Here is a 23,894-nt window from a genome sequence, read left to right on the forward strand (position 1 = left end):
ATGTGTTAATCACTTCAGTGTTGTACTTGGTAAAGGTGGGGTCCGTTTGAATTACTGTAAACACTACTGTTGATCTTAACCAATAATAATATATGATAATATAATGTGTCGATTTGCATTAAATTACATTAAATTAACCTAAGTCTGCAAAGTAACTAAATATATAAAATAAATGTAATGGAGTAAAATAATGGGAAAATACTCAAGTAAAGCACAAGTACCTCAATGTTCTACTTAAGTACATTACTTGATTACATGTACTTAGTTACATTACACCACTGACAGTATGTTACTCACAACATTTGGCCAGTTGTCTCCATGGCAACACAGATGCTCCAGCTTCCTGGCACTCGGCCAGGTAGGTGCTCAGGGCCTCACACAGCACTTCCTGTCGCCCTTCATTGGTGCACACATCGTACAGACAATCTGCCACATTCTCTGCTACCGGCAGGCTGCCATGACAACCAGCGAAGGGGCCCTTCTTGTCGCTTATTATCCCGCAGTAGTCTGGGCCCGTGTACCTGAGGAGGAGATCAGGGAAATGCTGAGGATTATTGGCATCTCCTCATATGATTATATCATTTTAATAAAACACATTTAGGTCATCATTTGAGTTGCTCCAAACCGTGATAGATCTGAGGAGGTAACACTGAAAATACTCAACCGTTGACTTTGGAATAAATAACAAATATTAGGTTAAACTTAATATATTGTTTTCAACTAACTAATACAGGTATGTGAAAGGTGTTGACATATATATGTATATGTATATATACATTTAATTGAAGTCAATGTTTCAGTTTTTCCAGTGTAAGTTGGTCCACAATGAAATATCACATCCCGCTCATACCATGCCATGAAGACAATATCATTTGTCTTTAGTGATTGAAATGTTTAGGGGGGGTGTATTTTCTTTCTTGTCTTAAATATGTGATGAAAATGGATCTGTTGTGCAGGAACATTTTAGACTTGATCTGAAAAGAAAGTATTATTGTGTTGTAACATAATGTCCTGTGTCTCCGCAGGATGAAAGCTAATGACTTTCCTTATCTTGGGGGAATGTTTAGCAGCTCAAAATGTCACTTCAAAACATCTCATAATCCAGAGCTGCACTTCCTGTTTAGTGCTCATTAGAACATGTTAACTAGTATAGTCGTTTTTTTGTTCTTGTCATAAACTCCTAAAAACGTTTAAACTTATCTTCGTTTATTTGGTGTGAATGCTAAGTCAGAACAAAATTAATTATTTATTATTATTCCGCACCTTTTTTTGATTGCTTTCTTGTCCCATATGGGCGCTATTACTCCGGACATTCATAACTTTCATAATTCCAGAAATATTATACAGTAGCTCATAAAGCGTTTTGCGAAGGCATCTTCGCCCTCAGCACAGAGATGATGTGTTTAGTCATTATTTCCCCCAGCCCCCATACTTTAGCCACGCCCCCTTACATAACTTACACACAGCGGTCACACAGCAATGTCTTCAGGAATTGCATTCTCTAGTTATGTAGTGATATTCACGTTTATAATGAGTGACACTGAATATCTAAGAGTGCTCATTGAAGGAGGTACTGACTTGACGCGGTCCTTGTCTGAGCACTGCGGACACACGTCCTCACAGAAGTGGTAGCAGAAGGGGTCGTAGTCCTCCAGGCTCCAGGTGGAGGCCCAGTCCGTCAAATTGGCAGCCGCCCCCCCCCCCCGCCTGCGTCAGCTCGTCCTCCGGGTCGCCGTTGTAGTTTCCACAGAGCCCGGCCACATTACCAAAGTAACTGCTGCTGATGGACACCATGAGGAGTGTGGCCCAATCAAACGTGACCTCCACGCCAAAATCACTTTGGAGCGTGCCTCTGATTCCAGACGCTGTTATGGAGATGCTGCCTCCCTCCAGACGGACAGGAAGCTCCGTCCTGATACCGTCCACCTGAGAGAGAGGGAGGGAGAGGAAGAGGGGGTGGGGGGGTCTGAAATCTTTGTTGTACAATGATGGCACTTAACAAATATTGTCAATATAACCATATTAGTTCTCTTCCATTAAACACATTATTATCAACAGGAGGTTTTGGAACTGTGAAATAACAAAAAGTAAAGGCGGTAAGATTTAGAAGAGATCTTATATGCCACCATAAAAACAGTACAAAACAAAATCCTCATTCAGAAATAGTATGCAAGACAGTAATTAAACCAGTAGCATTATATGGCACAGAAATATAATTTCCCATATTAGACATTATATATTTAATTGGGAAGAAGAAGATTACATTTTCTCATATCAATTAACAATCACATTCAGGTCAGGGGAAATGGAACCTCTCCAATGGTGTGAAGACTTGTGAATAGAATAGAATGGGAGGGATGAACCCCTCTGTAATGCTCACACATGCAGAGCACAGAGCACACAGTGACATGTGTTCTCTGCATTTAACCCATCCTAGTACCAGGAGCAGTGGGCAGCTATTGCACAGCGCCCGGGGAGCAATGGGAGTGAGGGGGGATGTCCGGTGCCTTGCTCAAGGGCACCACGGCAGGGCCCAGGAGGTGAACTGGTCGGGGACTTGAACCGGCGACCCTACGGCTCACAGTCCAAGCCCCTACTGACTGAGCCACTGCTGTGTGTGTGTGTGTGTGTGTGTGTGTGTGTGTGTGTGTGTGTGTGTGTGTGTGTGTGTGTGTGTGTGTGTGTGTGTGTGTGTGTGTGTGTATGTGTGTGTGTGTGTGTGTGTGTGTGTGTGTGTGTGTGTGTGTGTGTGTGTGTGTGTGTGTGTGTATCTCCATACATGATAACATTTCTATACAGTACACATATTTAGATGTTCTACTTGTTCTACTTAACCTTGTAATATCACTGTGTCCGTTTGACTCAGCAATGACAGTCAAATGTTAACATTGCCAACAGCAGTGAAAACGTACATGACCAAACACTTCATCTGTATCAGATTTCCTTTGTGTCGGTAATTAGAATTGAATCTAATTATCAGTGTAACTAGGAATAGTGTGTGAAAAGTTGCAGTGCTGGCATTATTTACGCTGAGCAAAGACCCACCAGTATGACCCCTCTCTCAGAGGAGGCGATGGAGATCCGATGGCCCAGCATCTCCACAGTGGCTGAGCGCACGAAGGAGCCTTCAGAGTTTCCTCGCAGCTCATTCTTGCTGATCACAGTGAACGATGGCAGGGAGGGGTCGAGACCTGGGGAAGGTATTTATGTTAATGTTAGCAGTGTGACCATTGACTTAAAGGCCAGTGAACCGGAAGTGATCAAATGCTAACTCAATTCAAGGATTTAGGACTCATTCCTGCACCACTCTATTTCTTTGGTAGTCATTTTAATGGAAAGAGTTGACAATGTGAGTGTTGAGCAGACAGACCTGTGGTGTTGACCAGGACGTAGGTGCAGGTTCCCTGGAAAGAGTACCGGTGTTTGTCAAACGTGCTGTAGTGCGGGTCGCCGGCAGCCCAACACAAGGCTGTAGAATCAGGAACACACGCTCCCTGGCCTTCTGACACCACACAGTGCTCCTTTACTCTGCACTTCACCTCAGCACAAGGGTCTGCAACACACACACACACACACACACACACACACACACACACACACACACACACACACACACACACACACACACACACACACACACACACACACATGGTTATTCAGGTTAAGAGAAACTCAAAGTAAAAGTAAGTGATCAAATCAAACAAACATGGGACAGCAAAATAGAAAACACTGTTAAAGTCTTGGCATTTTGAAGTTGTACATTTGTTATCAATATTATAGGGAATGACACAGTTTACTTGCCTCTGTATTTACTTGTCTTTATCATTGAGCTATTGTTCCTGTGTAATGCTGTATTGCTTTTCAGAGAGTTCCAAAGAGGTCAAGACATTTCTGTGACTCTGGAACAGACCCGGGCCTCCTGGCTGCCAGGGAGGAACACTGAGCTGCTATGGACGGCTCACTTCCACATTCTTCACACAGCTACATTTGAAATGTTAAGTGAGTACAGTGCCCTCAATATCTGTCAGGAGTTTGCGTTGTTATACTCAATTTGAATGATTCATCTATACTCGCTGCTTCATGACAGCAGGCAGCTTTTTTCTTATTGAATTCATTGAGGATCACACTCACGCTGGCATTGAACATATTTCAACAATATAAATGATCTAAGCAGATATTTTAATTGTTTTTTAAAGCTCTAACTGGTGTTGGTGCTAGCTCTGAATCAGATTTGCTTTTAACATATGAACCCTTAGGACCCTCAGGTCCTCTGGTACTAGACTTCTAATGTAAAGATAAAACAAAGAGGATTGTGGACCCACCTTCCAGAAGCCCTGAGGGGGCAGTGATCTTTCTTTAGAGGGTCCCACCTTCCAGAAGCACTGAGGGGGTAGTGATCTTTCTTTAGAGGGTCCCACCTTCCAGAAGCACTGAGGGGGCAGTGATCTTTCTTGAGAGGGTCCCACCTTCCAGAAGCCCTGAGGGGGCAGTGATCTTTCTTTAGAGAGACCCACCTTCCAGAAGCCCTGAGGGGGCAGTGATCTTTCTTTAGAGGGACCCACCTTCCAGAAGCCCTGAGGGGGCAGTGATCTTTCTTTAGAGGGACCCACCTTCCAGAAGCCCTGAGGGGGCAGTGATCTTTCTTTAGAGGGCCAACGCAGACCCACCTTTTCAAATTGGCTTTAAATATAAGAACATCTTTTTTTTATTAATCATACAGTTATTTGTTGCTCTGTCAACGTATTCGGGGGTTGGTAATTGTTTGAGTCAGTTTAAGTTGCAAATGAAAGTATGTGGCTGTCCTAGAATGACTGAACAGCATGCTGAAAGGAGTTTGACGCTCCTCCCTTCAGGTGTGTTGCACCTGTAGCCACACCCACCTGTGATGTCACAAATAACTGACACACCCTGGAGTGCACTGATGCTGATAAGATGTTCTGCTGTTAAAGTCCACAGAATACTCCAGTACTGTGCATGCCTTGCTTTCTGAACACTACAGAACATGGCTAACAGTCAGAGATCAGTCCCACCTGTAGAGAAGCAGCCCAGCGCTCCGTCCTTGTTGCGACACTCCTGCCCCTGCTGGCAGCTGGTGGACTTGCAGCTGTACTGCCCCCCTTCACAGGCGCAGCGCTCGGAGCAGCCCTCCAGCCACACTGATGTCCCTGACTGAAAATATATGAGAACACACTTAAATCAACACAAACCATCTTATGCCTAGCCTACTGAGATTTCCTTTTTTCGCTTCGATGTGTTTTTTATTCCATTAACCTGTTAAGCCCCACGGACATCTGCAAGCAACAGTGTCTGAGGGCTTCTTAAGATTGAATAAACTATGAATGTTTCATATCCATGTAACGGGAAGAAACTCAGCTACCTTCAGAATCAGAAATAGTTTATTTCTCCCACAGCGGGGAAAAGTACAGTGTTATAGCAAAGGGAACAGTGACGATAAAGGAAAAACAAAATAAGTAGACAGACATATTAAATAAAGAAGCGAGCACATGTTATTAAATACAAAACAGGACCAAACAAACAAAGAATATGTAGCAGCCTTATCAGGGTAAGAAAACATAGAAAAGTTTAGCAGTAGCAGCCAGTTAATACATTGTAAAAGAGTGTGTATTGCACAGTGTTATTTCACAACAGTGCTGTTCAAGTCTTAGGTAGTGAATAGCAGTATTAAATGTAAAAGGTGTGTAATTTGCATATGACAGTAAGGCCCCTTTCTGATATGAACGTAGTCTTGAACGCGCCTCACATTCATTCATGATCAAAGTTGAATTGGACTAACAACATATTAGATAGTGCTTAGCTCTCATCCTGTACTGAATAAACATTATGATGTGGATGATGGTAGTCACCCTGTAATATTGTCCGTCCACCACGCAGCCACACTTCTCCACGGGGACACAGCGGGCGCCGTCAGACATCAGGCTGTCGGCACACTGGCAGCCCTCCTGGCAGGGGGGGCAGGGGGCGGAGCTCTGCAGAGAGGAGCAGGTGGAGGAGCAGGAGGAGGAGCACAGCTCGTAGTGACTTCCTGCCGCACAGCTCACAGCTGCAACAGCAAACAGTATCCATTTGAGTCAAATCTAAAAATATTAAGGCAGTTTTTCTGATTTCTGTTTTTCAATCATTCACAAGTTGACTGTTTTCGATGGCATGTTTAATTATGTCCTATACTGTCATATTTTTGTTTTTATTGTCTAATGTACTTCTTATCCCAGGACCATCGTACTAAAAGGCATGAGAGAGTAGAATCAGCCGCATTCAGAGACTCACGACAGAAGCTGTCACTCCTCCAGGTCCTGATCTCTGCTCCGGCCAGCTGACAGGCCGTCACGTAGCTCTGGATGTGACGACACAGGACGGCCTGGCCCGCTCCGTCGGTCGACATCTCCCTGAAATACAAAACCTCTGTCATTACAGGGAACAACTGGAAGGGCCTTCACAGAGAAACTTTAGTTTGGTGTAGGAAAATTCTGCTTTATTATATTTGTTTAGTCTCTCAATGCTTTCATACAAATATGCTAAATGAGTGGCGGAGATCTGGGAACATGGAGACAATGTTACAACACTGACTGGTCAGAGGGTGATCTTATGATCAGAACATATAAAGTACTTTGGGAAAGGGAGTGCATCTGAAATGTTGTTAATAATCTGTCATCATCGCTGTGTTCTAAGGTAGCATGCAGCTTTATGAACAATTGTTCTATCTTTAGTAATAAATGAACTCATTCTTTAAAGCATAGTTGAAAGTGATGGAAGTACAAAATGATAGGTTGGCATAATGTAATGAATGGTTGGGTCATATGATCAGAAGATCTACACTGATGGCAGGTCAAGTGACTGCATCTGAAATAATGTGGTTCATACTCCCTAAACACAGAGAACCGTATACCAGTGATGGAAAGTAACTAGGTACATTACCTCAAGTACCCAAAACGAACTAAATGTAGGTACTTGCACTTTACATGTGTTTTCACATTATGCTACTTTGTACTCTCACGCTTTACATTTTGTTGGAAAATATTGTACTTTTTACTGCTACATTTATTTAACATATTTAGTTACTTTGCAGATTTTGATTATTAATACAAAATAAAGATCATCGATATATATTATCATATATTATTATAGGATAAAGTAAATTAAATAAACCACACTTTTACCAAGTGACACACACACACACACACACACACACACACACACACACACACACACACACACACACACACACACACACACACACACACACACACACACACACACACACACACACACACACACACACACACACACACACACAAGTCACAGTGTGGAGCAGGTAGCCTGATTAGAGGAACAGTGAGCTGCTGCCTGGATCACAGTCACTGTTTGTATAAAATACATGACTTTGACATAAAGGTATCCTTGCCTGACACAAGCCTCGTAGTCTGGAGTCGGGGCCACTGTTGAGTGGCATCCTGAAAAGGGGCCCTTCTTAGATTTGATGATGTCACAGGCCTTTTTGGCATCTGGGACCTTATTCTCATCGGGCTTAGGACAGGAAGTGGCCCCACAGCCGGGCTTACATGGCTCCTCGTCCTTCTCTATGACCAGAGATTCCTCCGTGTCTGCTGACGTCTCCCCTGCTGAGGACGGGTCATCAGACAGCTTCCCGTTGTAGTTCCCACAGAGACCCTTTGGAGCGCTGTGATAGGTGGAGGGGAGCTGTAGGATCACCCCTGCCAACGTGTCGTAGGTCAGCCTCAGACCAAAGTCACTCTCAATGATGATGTTGATGCCATTTTGATGTGCTCGCACTTTCCCGTCAGCCAGGGCCACAGGGAGGAAGACTCTGATGTCATCAACCTGAGACACAGAAGGGGACAAAGTATTACATTACGTGAGCTGGTACCATGGGTTCATCCCAGTTTACACCCCCCACTCCTGAGGCACTGCAGATGGTGTGTCAAGCACTGAAGACTGAGACTGTCCCCAGAGGATTCAACGTAACATGTTCACAGGAATAACGCACACCCCAATCCTTAGAAAGAAATACTCTTCAACCAAATGGACAATAAATAAGAGCTATCTGTTGTCCATAAGGACCTGGACATCATGATGACTAAGCTGACAGAGTGTGAATTGACAAAGTTAGTACCAGATTGTTCGATAGTGTTCTGATGCTCACTTTAACTTCTGTTTGTGAAAACAATGGCTGTGGGAACACACTTCATACCTAACCTGTCAATCATACCTTGATCTCCCAGATGACCCCTGACTTCAGAGTGATTTCCATGTCGTAAACCTGGAGCTCCAGACTGCGAGAGACAGAACCATCCTCATGTGTTTGCTGATGTACTAACACAGTGAAGGCTTCCAGCCCTCCCTCGTTCTCTCCCACTTGTGCCAACAAGAACAAACAGTCTCCCCACAGAGGATATGCCTACAGGGTCAGAGGAGGAGGAGGTGCTTTATCACATGGTCGATCTGTCATTTCCATTTTTTAACCAAATGTCCTGAATGTATTTTAATATGAAGTGGTAAGCTATCCTTATAAAACATCCAGAAAAACATGACTCATCACTTTTAGATGTGGATGCTTCTTATGGAGAAGATTTGAAACATGTCACAAATAGATAAAAAAAGTTTGAAAGAAAGTAGAAATACCTTGATGTCATTACATAAATAGATATTCAAATAATGTACTATCGATATGTGCCTGTATTACTTGGTGGTAAGCTCAATAATATAATACACTCAGATACATTACTCTAGATCAGGGGTTCCCAACCTTTTTTCCCAAGAGCCCCCCCAAATGACTCCTGTTGGAAGTTGCGCCCCCCCCCCTTGTGTGTGTGTGGGTACAGCGGTAATTATAGTTTAAAAGTCTCAAAAATGCTACAACTACTGTCACAAACTGGATGACTGTGAAGTATTTTGTTAAAGGAGCATGAAAGCGTAATCAAGGAGCACTATTGGAGTGACTTTGATGGTTATTGGACTCAGGATTCATTCATTTGGATTCCCGCTGTATCGCCACGTGCTGAAAAGTGCTATATAAATAAAATTGCCTTGCCTTGCCTTGCTGTATGAAGAAATGAAAGGACGGCGCAAGTGGAAACAATTCACAAAGGGATTAAACTGTTTAAAACACATGCTCAAAGTAAGCCGGATTTTGCCGATGTGTTTATGTGGATTCAAAAGTCGTAAATAATCTACAAAATGGAGGAGACCGATCTGATCGGAGCAACTGTGACAAATAATCCAACTGAAACCGGCATGGACAATGACTATGTTTTAAAAATGCGCTTATCCAGAAAAGCCTGGTTTGGACACTTTACGGGCAGAAGAAACATTTCTATTAAAGAAAGAATTATACATTTCTGTGTTTTTATGCCTATAATAGCTACTAACTTGAATTTTTATTTTGTATATGTTATTGTAATGTAGAGACAAGGCTTTTAGTGACAATCATGTATTGCGTTACAATTATATGTAAAAAATAAAAATAAAAAGTCTAAAAAGTCTAAATATGATATTTGGCCTCAAATCATCTGAGGCCTGGCGCCCCCACTGCGATCTTTGGTGCCCCCAGGTTGGGAACCACTGCTCTAGATAATATGCTTACTTTTTGACTTAAAAAGAACTTACCTGTCCATCGAAGGACCTGACCACCCTGCCTCCACTCACAGAGCAGGAGCCCACCCCTTTGGGAGCACAGGAGGAGGAGCCTCCTTTCACAACACACTTCTCATTGGCTGAACAGCCAGATTTAGGATCACACTGCACTTCTCCATCGTCTGTACACACACAACGAGTGTTGCATGCCTTTCCTAGATAGAACACCTGAGGAGAGAGCAGACACATCAGTAGAGGTGAAGGCAGAGGACGCAGCATTGAGAGGGGACAATGTGTACCTGTCCACTCAGATAGTACTGTCCCTCGTACTGGCAGCCACACTCTGACAGAGGGACACACTTGTCATCACTCAGCATGAATCCATTGTCACACACACAGCCTTCTGAGCAGGGGGCGCTCCTGTCGCAGCCCTCTGGGGGGGCGAGGCCACTGCAGGTGAGCGGGCAGGGGGGGCCACACTGCTCATAGTGACTGTTGGCACCACATGACGGAGCTGCAGAGACACACAAGGAAAGACAATGTTCCTGAGAAATGCTTGTGTCTTTTATGATCTGAACATTAGAGGACATTATCGGGACAGGTTAGAAACAAGAGTTAAGTTTCCCTGTACATAAAAAGTGACATTTTTTATTTATTTATTTATTAACAACATAAGGGCCCAGTGACTGCATGCACCACCTTAAACATGCTGTAATGATTGTGGGGTTAAGGGTAGTGAACTCTAGATTCTAAACAAAACATAATGGATGGATGTATAGTCAGTCAGTATGCATGTGTGTGTGTGTGTGTGTGTGTGTGTGTGTGTGTGTGTGTGTGTGTGTGTGTGTGTGTGTGTGTGTGTGTCTTACGACAAAACTGTTGGGTTCTCCAGCTCCCCACTGTTGCTCCCGCCTCTTGACAAGTGGTGCTGAAAGCTGATAGGCTGTTGCACAGTGCAGAGGCGTGGCCTTGGTACATGCACAGATCGAAAACACACTCTTTGAGGAAGGAGGTGTGGTCCAGTTTACTGTGACACTTTCTGCAGGGGCAGAGACAGAAACACTTTCATAAACAGAGCAATACCCAGTTTGAGGACTGGGCTTTTAAATATCCAATAGCATTTAGTTGTTGGTTTTTAAAATACTAAGCATAAGTATTTATGGTTTCTTGCTTTACCCAGGAGGAGGTCACTTTATAAAGCAGACACATGCTAGATATTGAATACTGTAGGCCTGGCCATGGAATAATATTATTCTCTTTTTTTATCTGCAGCCAAATAAAAACTGTTCTTCGTCAGGAAGGGGGACACATTAGATCCTTCTTAACTTGAATCATTCCTCTGGTAGTTTGTATCAGACATAAAGGACTAACTGTATAAATAATTCTAACAGCAAAAGGAAAAAGGAAACATGTCTTCAGTGACATTGAGATGAAAAGTCTGAAAAGAACCCGTTCTGTGCTTGGGACTGACAGATGAGAAACACATTAGCATAAGCAGCTTCAGTTTAACAATGTGCCAGTGTGAATGTCAACATGGCGTCTACACAGTATCATCACTCTGTCACTGCATCTTTCCAGGGAATCATGGATAGTACAATTACCCAAACGGTCCCTGCTTGTCAGCGATGATGCCGCAGTATTTCTTGTCCTGGTAGCGTAGGATCAGCGCAGGCTCACACTCCGGACATTTCCCATTAGGACAGTCACTGGTGCAGCCAGCATCCCCCCCCGCCTGCAGGCAATGACATCACAGCAACAGTGGACATATGCAGAGGTTTTTAAGTGTTAAAGAGTAACGAAAAAGTCACGACAAAGATGTTGACATAAGACGAGAGATTTTTGAGAAGTGTTGGCTTGTTATTAACTAAAACAGGTCCAAATGTAATTGTGTTTCTCTTTCTATTGTTTGGTAGGCTGTTAGTAACAGGTGGTAAGATTACTGATCACATTTACTGTTGTTCATTAAAGCTTTAGATCTCAGGCAGGAAAACTCAGTATCCTCTTTAACACCTCTTCTTAAAACTCACTTTATCTTCAGCTTTCTCTTAACTGATGTTTTTTTTTTTTTGACATTATTTGATCAAGTCGTTGCAGCAAATGGTCCTGCATCTCCGATTGTTTTTGACTTGGCATACACAGCATGCTCTTCATTTTAAAGCCTCTTACACCCCAAACTGACACCAAAGAACACCAAAGAACACGTCTCGACGGAACGTCGCCTCACGTCGCCTCACGTCTCCTCACGTCTCCTCACGTCGCCTCACGTCTCCTCACGTCTCCTCACGTCTCCTCACGGCCTCACGTCGCCTCACGTCTCCTCACGGCCTCACGTCGCATCACGTCTCTGCGTCTTGGCCATGTGTCGCACTGGAACACACCGCAAAGACTTCAGCCGACGGCCAAGTTGCACATACGAACTGCGCATGCGTGAGTGGCAATAACTCTCCTTACCAGCAGGCGGCGGTAGTGTGTATTCGTCATTCAAAAGAGGCAACAAGCGGAAGACAGACTGCGTGATAACCGAGAGAAGAAGAACAGACTGCGTGATATAAACAAACAACAATAAAGTGCGTGTTCCATTTTCACTCTACAGCGAGAAGCTCATGGGGCTTTCCAGAACCTGTGTTGAGAGCTGGAGGTAAATGAAATCTCAGATTTGTCTTCTTAATCGTTTGTTTGGGTCCCTCACTTCCGTTTCGCTTCTCATGCACTGATTCGCTAAGCTGAACAGCCAATCAGAGTGATTTATTTGGCCGACAGGAAGGTGTCGGCACAGCCGAAAAGACACGACGGTGCAGTACACACCAATCTGAGTAGGGCGACACAACGCTCATCGATGGCCCGACATCTATCGACGCCGAATCGGCTCGGTGTGTAAGGACCTTAAGATGTGTACAGTATACATTTACATTTTTTTTTTTTTAAGCTTTTTCAGAGAACAATATTGAAGGTGTGACGTCATTCTCCTTCTGACATGTCCACCATGTAGCAACACGTTATTCTTTCTACTGTAGGAGTATGTGCTGGCTTTGTGTTTCATATACTGTTCAGTTTTGCAGTATATGACTTAATGGAGTTTTTAATGTGTGTGTTTTTTTTGGTCAGTTCAGGTTTGTGTAGGATGCTCAGCCACCCCAGATCTCAGCTGATACACACCTTCCAGCTGTGTCCAAAGACGTTAATGTGGTTAGCCAGGGTGCCATCCGGTTTCAGTAAGTCATCACCAGGTTTGCCATTGTAATTTCCACACAAGCCTGAAACAAAACAAGATACACATTACACCTTAAAAAAAACCTTATGTTGCAACTTTGAAGAAGAATGAAAACTCTGTAGCTTGAATGGTATATAAGCCCACTCTTGCTCTATTGCACTGTAAAAACAATGGTATCCGTGCAGGTTTTCAGATTGACGGGTAGCCTGATGGCTTTAAAAGAAAAAGCTACAAAGGTAGAGCAGAGTTTAGGGACGCTAGGATCATGTTCCAGTCATATCTGACATTCAGGCCAAAGTCAGTGGTGAGGGTAGCATAGGCTCCACTCTGCTTCACAGAGACCTTACCCCCCAACAAACTGGATCTGCTCATTATCTTAATAAAGCTTTTCAGTGGGGGGCGAGCAACAATCTGAATGATCTTAGCCCCTGACCTGACATCTGAATACATGATGCCACTGTTTGCTTCATACTGGGGGTAAACCACCCCCAGCAGCGATGCACCGTAACTCACCGCCTGTAGCAGAAGAGTATGAGCTGGGCAAAGTCAAGCTGACGTAGCTGTTCCAGTTGAACCTGAGCGTCAAACCAAAAGATGTTGTCACCACGCCAAAGTAGCCTTGCCGGTACAGGGAAAGCTTGCCATCCTCCATGGAGTAAGGCAGGTTTACAGGCTGGCTGTTGACCTGGGGGGGGGGAAGGAGAGGGGGGGGGGGGGGGAGAAGGGGAGGGGGAAATTTAGATGTAATCATTGAATCCGTTTAATATTCAGTGATCTTTCAGCAAATTTCACAAAATGCAAACTCATATTTGCATTTTGTGGGATGCAAATACGTGTTTGCATCTCACATATTTATCTATTATTACAATTATAAGTATTTTATTTCACTGTACAGCATTTCATTTCACATTCTATCTTTAGCTCATTTCATTCTAGTTGACATATACATATACCTTCTCCTGCATTACTTGCACTTTATTCGTGCAACATTCTCTTGCACTATTATATTTCTACTCTGTTTCTTCTAGCACAATTTGTATTGTTTTGTTTTATTGTTTTATCTCTTACATGTGTTTATGTTGCATTGTTGGAGGAGCCTGGGATTTCCATTGCCATAGTAACACTAGCTGTGCATAAGACAATGAAGCCTTTGAACTCTGAATATTACTGATATAAGATATGTTAGGATTTGCGTTACTGTTATTTCCCCCGTATATCCTGCAGGAGGCGGACTGATCTCACCAGTATTTTCCCTGCGTTGCCACGACTCATGCTGACAGTGATGTCATCAAACACAGTCAGAGACACGGACTTGGTGTAGGCCACAGCCTTGTTACGCCCTCGGTTCTCGTTCTGGACCAGCACCTGGAACCGCTCCAGATCCTTGTCTGATCCCTTGATGATTTGAGACAGGACATAGGTACAAGTGCCCTGGAAATCAAAGCGCCGTTGGTCAAAGCTTCGGTAGTGGGGGTCTCCGGTGCCTTTGCATGTTGCAAAGGATGCTGGGTAGCAGTTCCTCACTCCCTCCTTCAGAGCACAGAGCTCATTCTTCTTACAGGTGACTGATTTGCACTTCATCAGCAGGAGAGAACAGAGTACAATATTAGAACACAGTGGAGGAGATGAACACTAGCAACACAATGATGTTGCACAGACTCACACACACACACACACACACACACACACACACACACACACACACACACACACACACACACACACACGCACACACACACACACACACACACACACACACACACACACACACACACACACACACACACACACACACACACAATCACCAACCGTGGCTTTCCCTTGGATGCATTCACACTTTGTGGTGCATTTGTTATCAGCCCAGAAAGCTTTGCCTGTTGGGTAATAACTGCCTTTATGTTGGCATCCACATCTTTTCTGAGGAACACATCTGAAACACACACCAAATGGGATATATTTAGGTTTTTTAGATTTAAAATGTTTAGGTGCATGGTTTTTTGTGCTTTGTTGGCTGAAGCCTGCGATCTAAGATTTGTATTCCCAAGACTGCTTCTCTGTCATTGCATAGGAGGATAAAGAACTTGGAACTTGATTAAACCAAACATGTATAAAACATTCCTGCTATGCTATTCATTTCCACTGCTTTGAAATAACCATATCTGTGGTTATGCATGTTCGAGCACATTTACTACAGATCAGATGCTTTCCAAGGCACTACACCTCACTGTGAGTAAAGTTAAGATCACAACGAGCCTGTTTCCCCCCAGAGAGTTTTTATGAATCAATCTGGGATCATGGGACACCAAACAGTAAACTATTCTACCAATGGCCTGCCTTGGTGTGGTTATGGAATAGCGTAACATCATCTTGCAGTAAGTTTGTTTATTCATAAAGAATGTGCCCCTGTAAGAACGTGTTTAGTTACCTGTCTCCACTAATCACCAGGCCTTTATCACACTGGCAGCCCTCCACACAGGGGTCCTTACACTGCTTCTCACTGTGTGGATCTGAGCAGGAGGCCGGGCAGGAGGGGCCGCACGCCTCATAGTGGCTGCCCTTTGGACAGGAGAGGACTGGGAGGGGAGTGGAGATCATTATTCATCATTATCATATTTGAGCTCATTGTTCCCCTTAAGTCTAAAAACAAAACAACATCATACAATTATTAAACAATATGAATGTTTTTTAAAAGGTTTGAATAGTTCATTCATGATTGGATTAGACATTTATGTTTCCATCCTGTAGGTTTTATTTCCATAGCTAACAGATCAACACGTGACTGTACATTTGTTCAGGAATGAGTCCTTAAACCTGGAAATGAGTTAGCTTTTGAGCGATTCCTGGTTCCCTGGTCTGGAAGTCAATGGTTTTCTGAACGTGCTTTTGGTTAGATGCCTTAAATAAGATCTGTGGTTAATACAAGCTTCAGATACTTGTTCTATCCTAGTATCCTATTGGTGAATCATTGAAGCTTTTACGTGTTTTTCTACAATGTCTGGGGTTCCTACCAGCCAGTCAGAACTGAAGACAGAAACACTGAAAGCAAAGTCACCCAAATTCTCATTATTTCCACGAGTGAACTCTTAGGTTAGTATATTCCCGTTTTAGTAATAAGAATTAGAAGTTTATAATAACAACTTTACCGTATAGGATTCAGATGATAGGACTGCGTGGTTTATGATAAGTTTGGCACCTAAAGTTATGACAGTGTTCAAAAGTGACTTACAGCATTTGGTAACCATTCTCCACTCAGGGTTGACTTTCACTCCTTCTGACAGACAGGCATCACCATAACTCTTCAGGTTATCACAGAGAACCCGTCTTGCACCTACACAAACACAGACCCTTTGTTATTTACAGAGAAGAACCACAACAAACAGACGAGCGAGTCCTGCAGTGTGTGTGACTCACAGTCTAGGGACACAGGCTGCAGCACACACACACGTGGACAGAACAGTGTGCTTAGATCAATGATGGCACGTCTACTGTTTTTATGCTTTAACTGTTCAGAAACATGTTGGCTCGCTGTTTGCAGCAGTGAGAATGTCTTTATTTGTGTTTAGTTTTAAAGTTGTGCTGTATGAATGTAAGCTTAACAAATAGAGGTATCTTTATAGGCTATTTGTTTGCGTTTAATGCATATAGATAGGATATTGAAATCCTCTTTTAATCATCACACACATACACACATTTTAAGAACGAATTAGTCACTTTTGCGTTTAACCCATGGTAGTATTAAATAAAAAGAAAAAAGAAAAATTGCTCTTTTTGTCTTTTCACAGTACAGGTACTATGTAACGAAATTGTTCCTCTGCATTTGACCCATCCTAGTGTTAGGAGCAGTGTGCTGCCATTATGTCCGGCGCCCGGGGAGCAGTGTAGGGAACGGTGCCTTGCTCAGGGACACCTCGGTAACACTTGGTCTTGCCGGGACTCGAACTGGTGACCTTCCAGTTGCCAAGCCACGTCCCTATGGACTTCGCCACCACCGCCTTTAGGAGCAGTGGGCAGCCACTATACTAACTAAAAGCAGTATAAAAAGTCATTCAAATTAGTGCCACCATTACCAGCTGTGATAAACCCATAAATGCATCAATAATGAGTAAGTCATTGAATATATACTTCTAAGTTTTCGATACATACATCTACACTTTTCATGTCAGCATAACTCATAGATCTGTGAATGTTTTTGTGTATTCTGTCCCAAAACTGTGAACATACTCAATTACCGGCTTACCTTTATCGACACAGACATCATAGACACAGTTGTCCAGGTACATAGAGGGGTCCACCTGTTTGTGGCAGGCTGAAAAAGGTCCATTGGCCTCTGTCAGGACCCCACAGAGTCTGGGCAGACGGAAGTGGGCCTGCTGCTTTTCTGAACACTGAGGACAGCGACCAGCGCAGTTATCATCACAGAACCGATCTGAATCCTCGGCCTTCCACTTCCGGATCATTTTCAGCACAGTAGGGACACTGGAGTCTGCCACAGACAAAAGGAATGCAGTTTCAGAGAGTTTCTTATCTGACTCAAAACAAAAGTTGGTATTTTATTGTATTCTATTTTCTTCTATGAGAAAATAGAGAAAATAACAACACGAATGTAATTCTTAACATTCCTGTAAGTGAGTGTTTCTGCATATCCAACACAGAATGGTTGACTTGATACTTATACAACAATGTATCTACCGCCAGGAATGTCTTGTGAAGAAAGTGTAATTCCAATCGCTTAAGAGTGGTGCAGGAATGAGTCCTAAACCCGGATATGAGTTAGCATTTTTAACACTTTTGGGTTCCCTTGTCTCAAAGTTAATGATTTTTTGAACGTGTCTTGGGTTAGAAGCCTGAAATAAGGTCTGCAGAAGTGGTTTTCATGTTGAGTTCTACGACATGAAATCGATCAATAAATACCCCACTGGGGTGTGTTGAAGCTTTTACGTTTCTTAAAAAACGTTAGTCAACCAGTGTCTGAATAAGTCAAGTGGTGTTCAAATGTGGAGATTATCCTGCTGTAAGAAATGTGTAAGTATCATAAACAGATATTTCTTTCTGCAATATTCTAAACTCAAAAACAATGCTTTTTGTCGAGGGACCCCTTGCAAAGCTAACTTCTGGGTCCCCTGTCAAAAATGCTGTCCGTCTTCACTGCACCACCCTGTTGGATGTTGGAAGTTACATTCAGACCACAGGGGACTACTGGCTCCACCCAAGCAGCTCTCCTCCTACAGGGACCCTCACCCTTTGCTTCAGGCAGGTCATCTGTCATGTCTCCATTGTAGTTTCCACAGAGGCCCCCCAGGTGTTGGTGGTAGGAGGAGGGCACTGTGATGTACAGTCTCATGTTCCAGTCATATCTGACATTCAGGCCAAAGTCAGTGGTGAGGGTAGCATAGGCTCCACTCTGCTTCACAGAGACCTTACCCCCCAACAAACTGACAGGCAAGTACTGTAACTCTCCATTGACCTGAAGGTAATAACACAACAACACTTAGAACAAGTTGTAACACTGCTTATGAACAATAGTGAAAACTGGAAATGCATTGCAACACAAGATCAGAGGAGAGAAAGCTGTATGCAGTCATGTGAAAAGCTGAGAGAACTTTGAACCAAACTGCGATTAAACATTGTAGCAATCACGCAGAGAACTAAAAGTGTTCTTGCAATAGCAAAACAATAAATAAAGTGATACATTAATACAAAATATTATTATATTAATCATGTTCTTTTTTTACAAAAGCATTATGTTTGAGCTGTTTGATTTTCGTTTTCAGAAATGTCCCAAGAAAATTGGAGAATAACTCATGTATTAGAGGGACCAAAAATGTCTATCTAAATACAGATAGGTTGGCAGGAATATTCAACATTGGTATGGCTTGCTACAAGTCTTTCTATAGTCTATTGTACTCTCAGCATGCTTGTCTGTGTATTTGAACTTTGATTATCACAAAGTGTTACCTCCACTTGTGACCTGTGTCGGCCGATGGTGATGGTTTGCTCGTAAACGGTGACTCCAACAGTCCTCACATATGAAACTCGGCGGTTACCTCGGTGGTCATTCTTGGTCGTCACAGTGAATTCACTGAGGTCAGACGCCTTCTTTGCAACTGTTGTCATAATGTATGTGCAGGTACCCTGAGAGAAAATATGAAGTTTGCTTAACTTTTGGACACTTCATCTTATAAAGCCCCCAGGCCCAGTGAGTTGGAATCATATCACTGCTCATGGCTTATCCAGCAGACAAGCAAAATAACAAAGGCTCCATTCTCACAATTTATGAAGAGGATTATTCATGAGACACAAGATGCTGGTGAGCCTTTTAAAAGCTAAATATACTGTGCAATCGCAGCACTCTTAAAGGTTTTCAGTTTGAAAACCTTTAAGACTGTATGATGTGACTTATGTAAGGCAATGTGTGATGAATGGCGACAATATAATGTGTTGCTGAGACATTATTTTAGTCTTATTCAGTTCGGGGGTTTAGTTAGGAGGCAAATTAATCAATTTAAATATTGTTCTTGTTTAAAGTTGTTATTAGTAACCATTAGTGTTGGGCAATGCTCATCTGATTAGCTATAATACACGTTGATCTTTGATACTGTGCAGCTGGCTTTTCTTTCTTTCTTCTTATTTGGACAGAGTTTGGAAAATGGCCGTGGTTAATGTCATACCTTACGTTTAAACCGGTAATGTCGTATTTGCTAGCCTTATATTCAATACATTTATTGTGCATTTAGCATCAAGTTTTTTAGGTATGTATTTGGCAGAGTTTTTACAGCGGATGACGTCATTGGGGAGAGTTTGCCTGGAGCCATTGTTGTTGTTTTAAGTATAACAGGCTCTTAGTCCAATGGGACATCTATGGAGTATTGGGGCTTTGCAACAATGGGCAAGTCTGCCTCCACCTAGATGCCTCTTGGAGTTTCCCTGAGTGACAGGAAGAATCAGCTGTGAGCTGCTGTGTGATGAGGTGGGGCTGGCGATTACAGAAAATAGTAATAATAATGTGTAGGAAATGCATAGGAAGTCTCAACAACAAAATGGCCATTTTCAATGATATACACACAATCATATGAATGCATGAACATTATTGATCTTTCTCGAGTAATGGATTGGGATTCCTAGCTCCTACAGTGGAGGGGCAAAGATTACTGCTCGTTTTAATCAAATATTTCTCATAGAAGTTCTGTTCTTGGTTTATGTTCAGTGTGTCAACAGAATATACCAAGAGTATGATAGAAGGAAACTCTTTAGTGAATGGCTGCTGAGGAGGGGTCAAGATGTTCCAACCTGGAAGTCAAAGCGTCGGCCATCAAATGTGCGGTAGTGGGGGTCACCGACCGCACGGCAGGTTGCTGTAGAAACGTGGACACATTCTCCTTTCACACAACGTTCCTTTACTCGACATTTCACCTTTTCACAAGGGTCCGGTGGAGGTGTGGGAGGGGTGATACCTACAGAAAATACAAACACACCATAAACATAAACACATGGACGAATATGTAATCATGCCATCCTAATGTGTTTAACTTGTCACATATGCACTATAACTCATCCATTTCCTCATCCCTTTCAGGCATACTGTACATAACGTGATATGACTTGTAATAGAAATACTTATGCATTGTACACTACATGTAGAAATAGTGTGTGTGTGTATGTGTAAGGGAATCTGTGTGTACCTTCAGAACAAACTCCTGCAATGCCGTATGAATGGCGGTGCTTCCCTCCATAGGCGTACACCGCCATAAGTGCGTCCCCCTCCACCCTCACATGGCTCTGCTGACGCCCCACATCTACATTGGACCACACCCAGTGCTTGTCCGTCAGGAGGCTACTCCACCGAGGTGATATGCACTTTCCTGACCAACACACCTTCACACTGGCTGCCCCCTCCTTCTCTGACAGAATGGACACAGTATTCAGAAGCCCCCCCACTGTCTCCACCGCCCAATCAGTGGACAGCTTGCACGTAGGGATCAGCGTTATCAGGAAAGGGTCATGTGGACGGTTGTCGCTGAGAAGCAGCACCATTACTTTCTTGTTGCTCTTGACAACCAGTGGACGTTTGTAGATCAGTTTTTGCAGGATGACGTCTCCAGCTTTTGCGAGCTTCCTGTTGGAGTCATACAACTTAGTTATAGAAGTGTAGTTCACATCGGATACTTTAATTTACAATAAATACTTACAATTGAGATATAACATATTGTTCTCTTATAATATAGACAGTACAGGACAAATAATGTTTTGACTAACATTAAAGTAAGTGACTAACTATATATATTATTACATATTATGTATAATAATATATCAAGAATACTCATTTACATTGATATATGTAGCACTGTCCAAAACCAAGGAGTAAATAGAAACAACTAAATCAAAAATCACAATTATGCCTCTGTCTTCTCAAACAGGGACAAGTGATAACCTTATAAACCTTTCTCATAAATATGACAACGAGAAGAGGGTTCAATCCTAAGACAGAAGTTATAGTTATGAGATACGGTTGCAAAATGTCGATACCAAAAGTACCAGTCAAACGTTCACTTACAGCATATGGCGATATTTAATCAGCCTGAAAACTATAGTGTTGTACCACAGATCTGTGGCGTGCAGAATGCCGTGTTGCCGCTTTTGCTTGTTCTCAGTATTTTCAGGTCATATCTTCATGTTCTGTATTGACGACGTGTTTCTTTTGCTTGTATTTTAATTTATTCGCAGCATTTTTTTTGTTTGAGTTTTCTGTTGCATTGCATTAAGTTATCTTTGCCCATTATGAAACTAGAGTCAATTCATATTTCCAAAAGTAATGATTACATGATATTTCTCCGTATAGTATTATGTGTTAGTTTGATGGATGGAAGGTGGATAGGCCTGCCAGCACACGGGTAAACCATGACATCTTTGGCTGTAGCTTCAACAGTATATTATAATGAATTCATAATGAACTTAACTGTTTTCTTGAGTCCTTGTGCAGAGTCAACTCAGTGTTGTCTTCAACAGCGACTATCACTGCCTGGTTTGTGGTCTTCTTGCTGCCGGTCATGGGCACCATGTAATCTTTACCCAGGCTGTGGACCGGGGGCAGCTGCTCATACACGTGTTCACAGAGCTTACCCATGGACAGACACTGGTGGCCTGCTAACACCGCTACAGGCTTCTGGGATTGGATCCGTGTGCCCGTCAAAGTTGTGTGACCTCGTAAAAGGTAAGATGCGTATGGTGCCAGCTGTATGGTCATCGCCTTCCCACGCTTCCACTTGTTCCCACCTCTCAGTGACACATCAGCACCAGGTAAGATGGTGATCCTATTCTGGCTCTTGCCATTAACAATAGCCACAAGCTTGTCCATGCACGACTTGCCTCCTGAGGGTGTGAACACGAAGTAGTCAGTCCCTAGCTCCTCTGTGGGGGAAACCACAGCGCCATCTCCTGAGGCGAAGCGGCGGTTGAAGGAGGCCACAGAGATCGCAGCAGTGGAGGAGATTTGAACCGCTGAGTTTTCATTAACAAATTGCTTCTGCAGCTCGGATCCACATGGCAGAGAAACCCACTGGCTTTGACCTGCAGAGAGGCTCAGCTTCCTGTAGAATCTCAGTGAAGACACCTGTAGATGTTATGTCATGTTATATGCTGGGATTTGTTAAGGATTAACCAGTTTCATTAGAACAGATTGGATGCTGTCTTTCATGGAAATGTGAAACGATGATGGACTGACCAGAAGACACAGTCAAGTTTTGCTTGAAATACAGTGCAATTTCTCCCCTAAGACACATACATACATACACACACACACACACACACACACACACACACACACACACACACACACACACACACACACACACACACACACACACCACAGATTTCTCTTTGGTGAATACGATGTGCTTCTGTGCTTTAGCCTTTAATACTGTACATTGGAATTGACGTCATTGTTATATTCATATGTGGCAAAATGCTGCCATTTGTATGCTGCATTATGAATTTTGGAACAATCCTTTTTTGGACTGTTGCATGTCCCACCTCTGATTCTCACCTTTATGGTAATAGTGGCATCAGAGTCCTGAGCAGTCAAAGCCAAATGGAGTGTGTGCTGTTTCCCAGAACTACGCTGGTAATTAGGAAGAAATGTGGTGATGAACTCCCTTCCTGTAGAACAACCATGACACACTGGGGAAGAGAGAGGAGATTTAACATAACTTAAAACACGACAAAGAATAAGACTTAGTACTCTGTGTTACTGCGCTCATATTACCTGCCAAGAGTGCAGCACAGACAGCCAAACACACTGTGAGAGGCCTGATGTCCATGGCTGATAGAGAGACACACACACACACACACACACACACACACACACACACACACACACACACACACACATACACACACACACACACACACACACACACACACATACACACACACACACACACACACACACACACACACACACACACACACACACACACACACCACACACACACACACACACACACACACACACACACACACAAGGGTTGAGCTGCATTTTAAACCACATTTGCATAAAGTGTTGAACATCATGTGTTGTGCTTCATTTCCTAACACGCATTGGCAAGTTCCATCGGCCACTTTTCTGTGTTTTACTATAGCAGCACACACTCAATTCTGGAAAAGCATTTACGCCCACCCCCCACAGATATTTAACATCCAATGAACATGCATTTGCCAATTCTAACTCTCACATGATGAAGTAGGCCAATACATTAATAAGAAAATATGAATTATGAAAAATAAAAGTGGAGAACTGGTCAGTCTGGTGCTGTGGCCGGCAGAGACAAATCGTGAGAATGCAGCTTTCTTTCATTTCCCCTAAAAATATTTGTAGTTTTCAACCCAATTTTTAACTAACATCTACTAAAAAAACTTGATTTACTTTATATAATAGTATAAGCTGGGTATGATGCCTGTGTTACATGAATAATTAAAGCTCTGTAGTTATAGCGGAACAAAAGTGTTTACACAGACAGAACAGGCCTGCCCAAAGGAGGTGAGTCAGGAGCTGGCTCTTAAACCATGACAAACATGAGAG

General features: G+C 43.0%; 1 protein-coding gene across 1 annotated transcript; it reads right to left on the reverse strand.

The window, feature by feature from the left end:
- Window positions 1–297: 297 nt before the first annotated feature.
- LOC117497379 (IgGFc-binding protein-like) lies at window positions 298–23,170 on the reverse strand. The gene is made up of 27 exons (XM_034149342.1): window positions 23,079–23,170; window positions 22,860–22,993; window positions 21,775–22,427; window positions 20,500–20,933; window positions 20,108–20,271; window positions 18,776–18,952; window positions 18,059–18,284; window positions 17,058–17,303; window positions 16,047–16,148; window positions 15,246–15,393; window positions 14,630–14,750; window positions 14,063–14,395; window positions 13,334–13,505; window positions 12,766–12,863; window positions 11,211–11,341; window positions 10,479–10,648; window positions 9,909–10,123; window positions 9,643–9,837; window positions 8,246–8,434; window positions 7,421–7,857; window positions 6,286–6,404; window positions 5,865–6,061; window positions 5,031–5,169; window positions 3,371–3,553; window positions 3,046–3,191; window positions 1,579–1,926; window positions 298–521 (listed from the first exon to the last, which is right to left on the reverse strand). The coding sequence occupies exons 1-26, from the start codon at window positions 23,131–23,133 to the stop codon at window positions 1,618–1,620; spliced, it is 5,493 nt and encodes a 1,830-aa protein (XP_034005233.1). The 5' UTR covers window positions 23,134–23,170; the 3' UTR covers window positions 298–521; window positions 1,579–1,617.
- Window positions 23,171–23,894: the final 724 nt, after the last annotated feature.

This window comes from Trematomus bernacchii, unplaced genomic scaffold, assembly GCF_902827165.1.
Source record: "Trematomus bernacchii unplaced genomic scaffold, fTreBer1.1, whole genome shotgun sequence".
Taxonomy (NCBI): Eukaryota; Metazoa; Chordata; class Actinopteri; order Perciformes; family Nototheniidae; genus Trematomus; species Trematomus bernacchii.

Coding starts and splice junctions, on each gene's coding strand:
- LOC117497379 (XM_034149342.1), bottom strand. CDS start 23,133: ATGGACATCAGGCCTCTCACAGTGTGTTTGGCTGTCTGTGCTGCACTC. Junction 10,649..11,210: donor GACAAGCAGGGACCGTTTGG/GTAATTGTACTA, acceptor CTGCCCCTGCAG/AAAGTGTCACAGTAAACTGG. Junction 9,838..9,908: donor AGTACTATCTGAGTGGACAG/GTACACATTGTC, acceptor CTCTCTCCTCAG/GTGTTCTATCTAGGAAAGGC.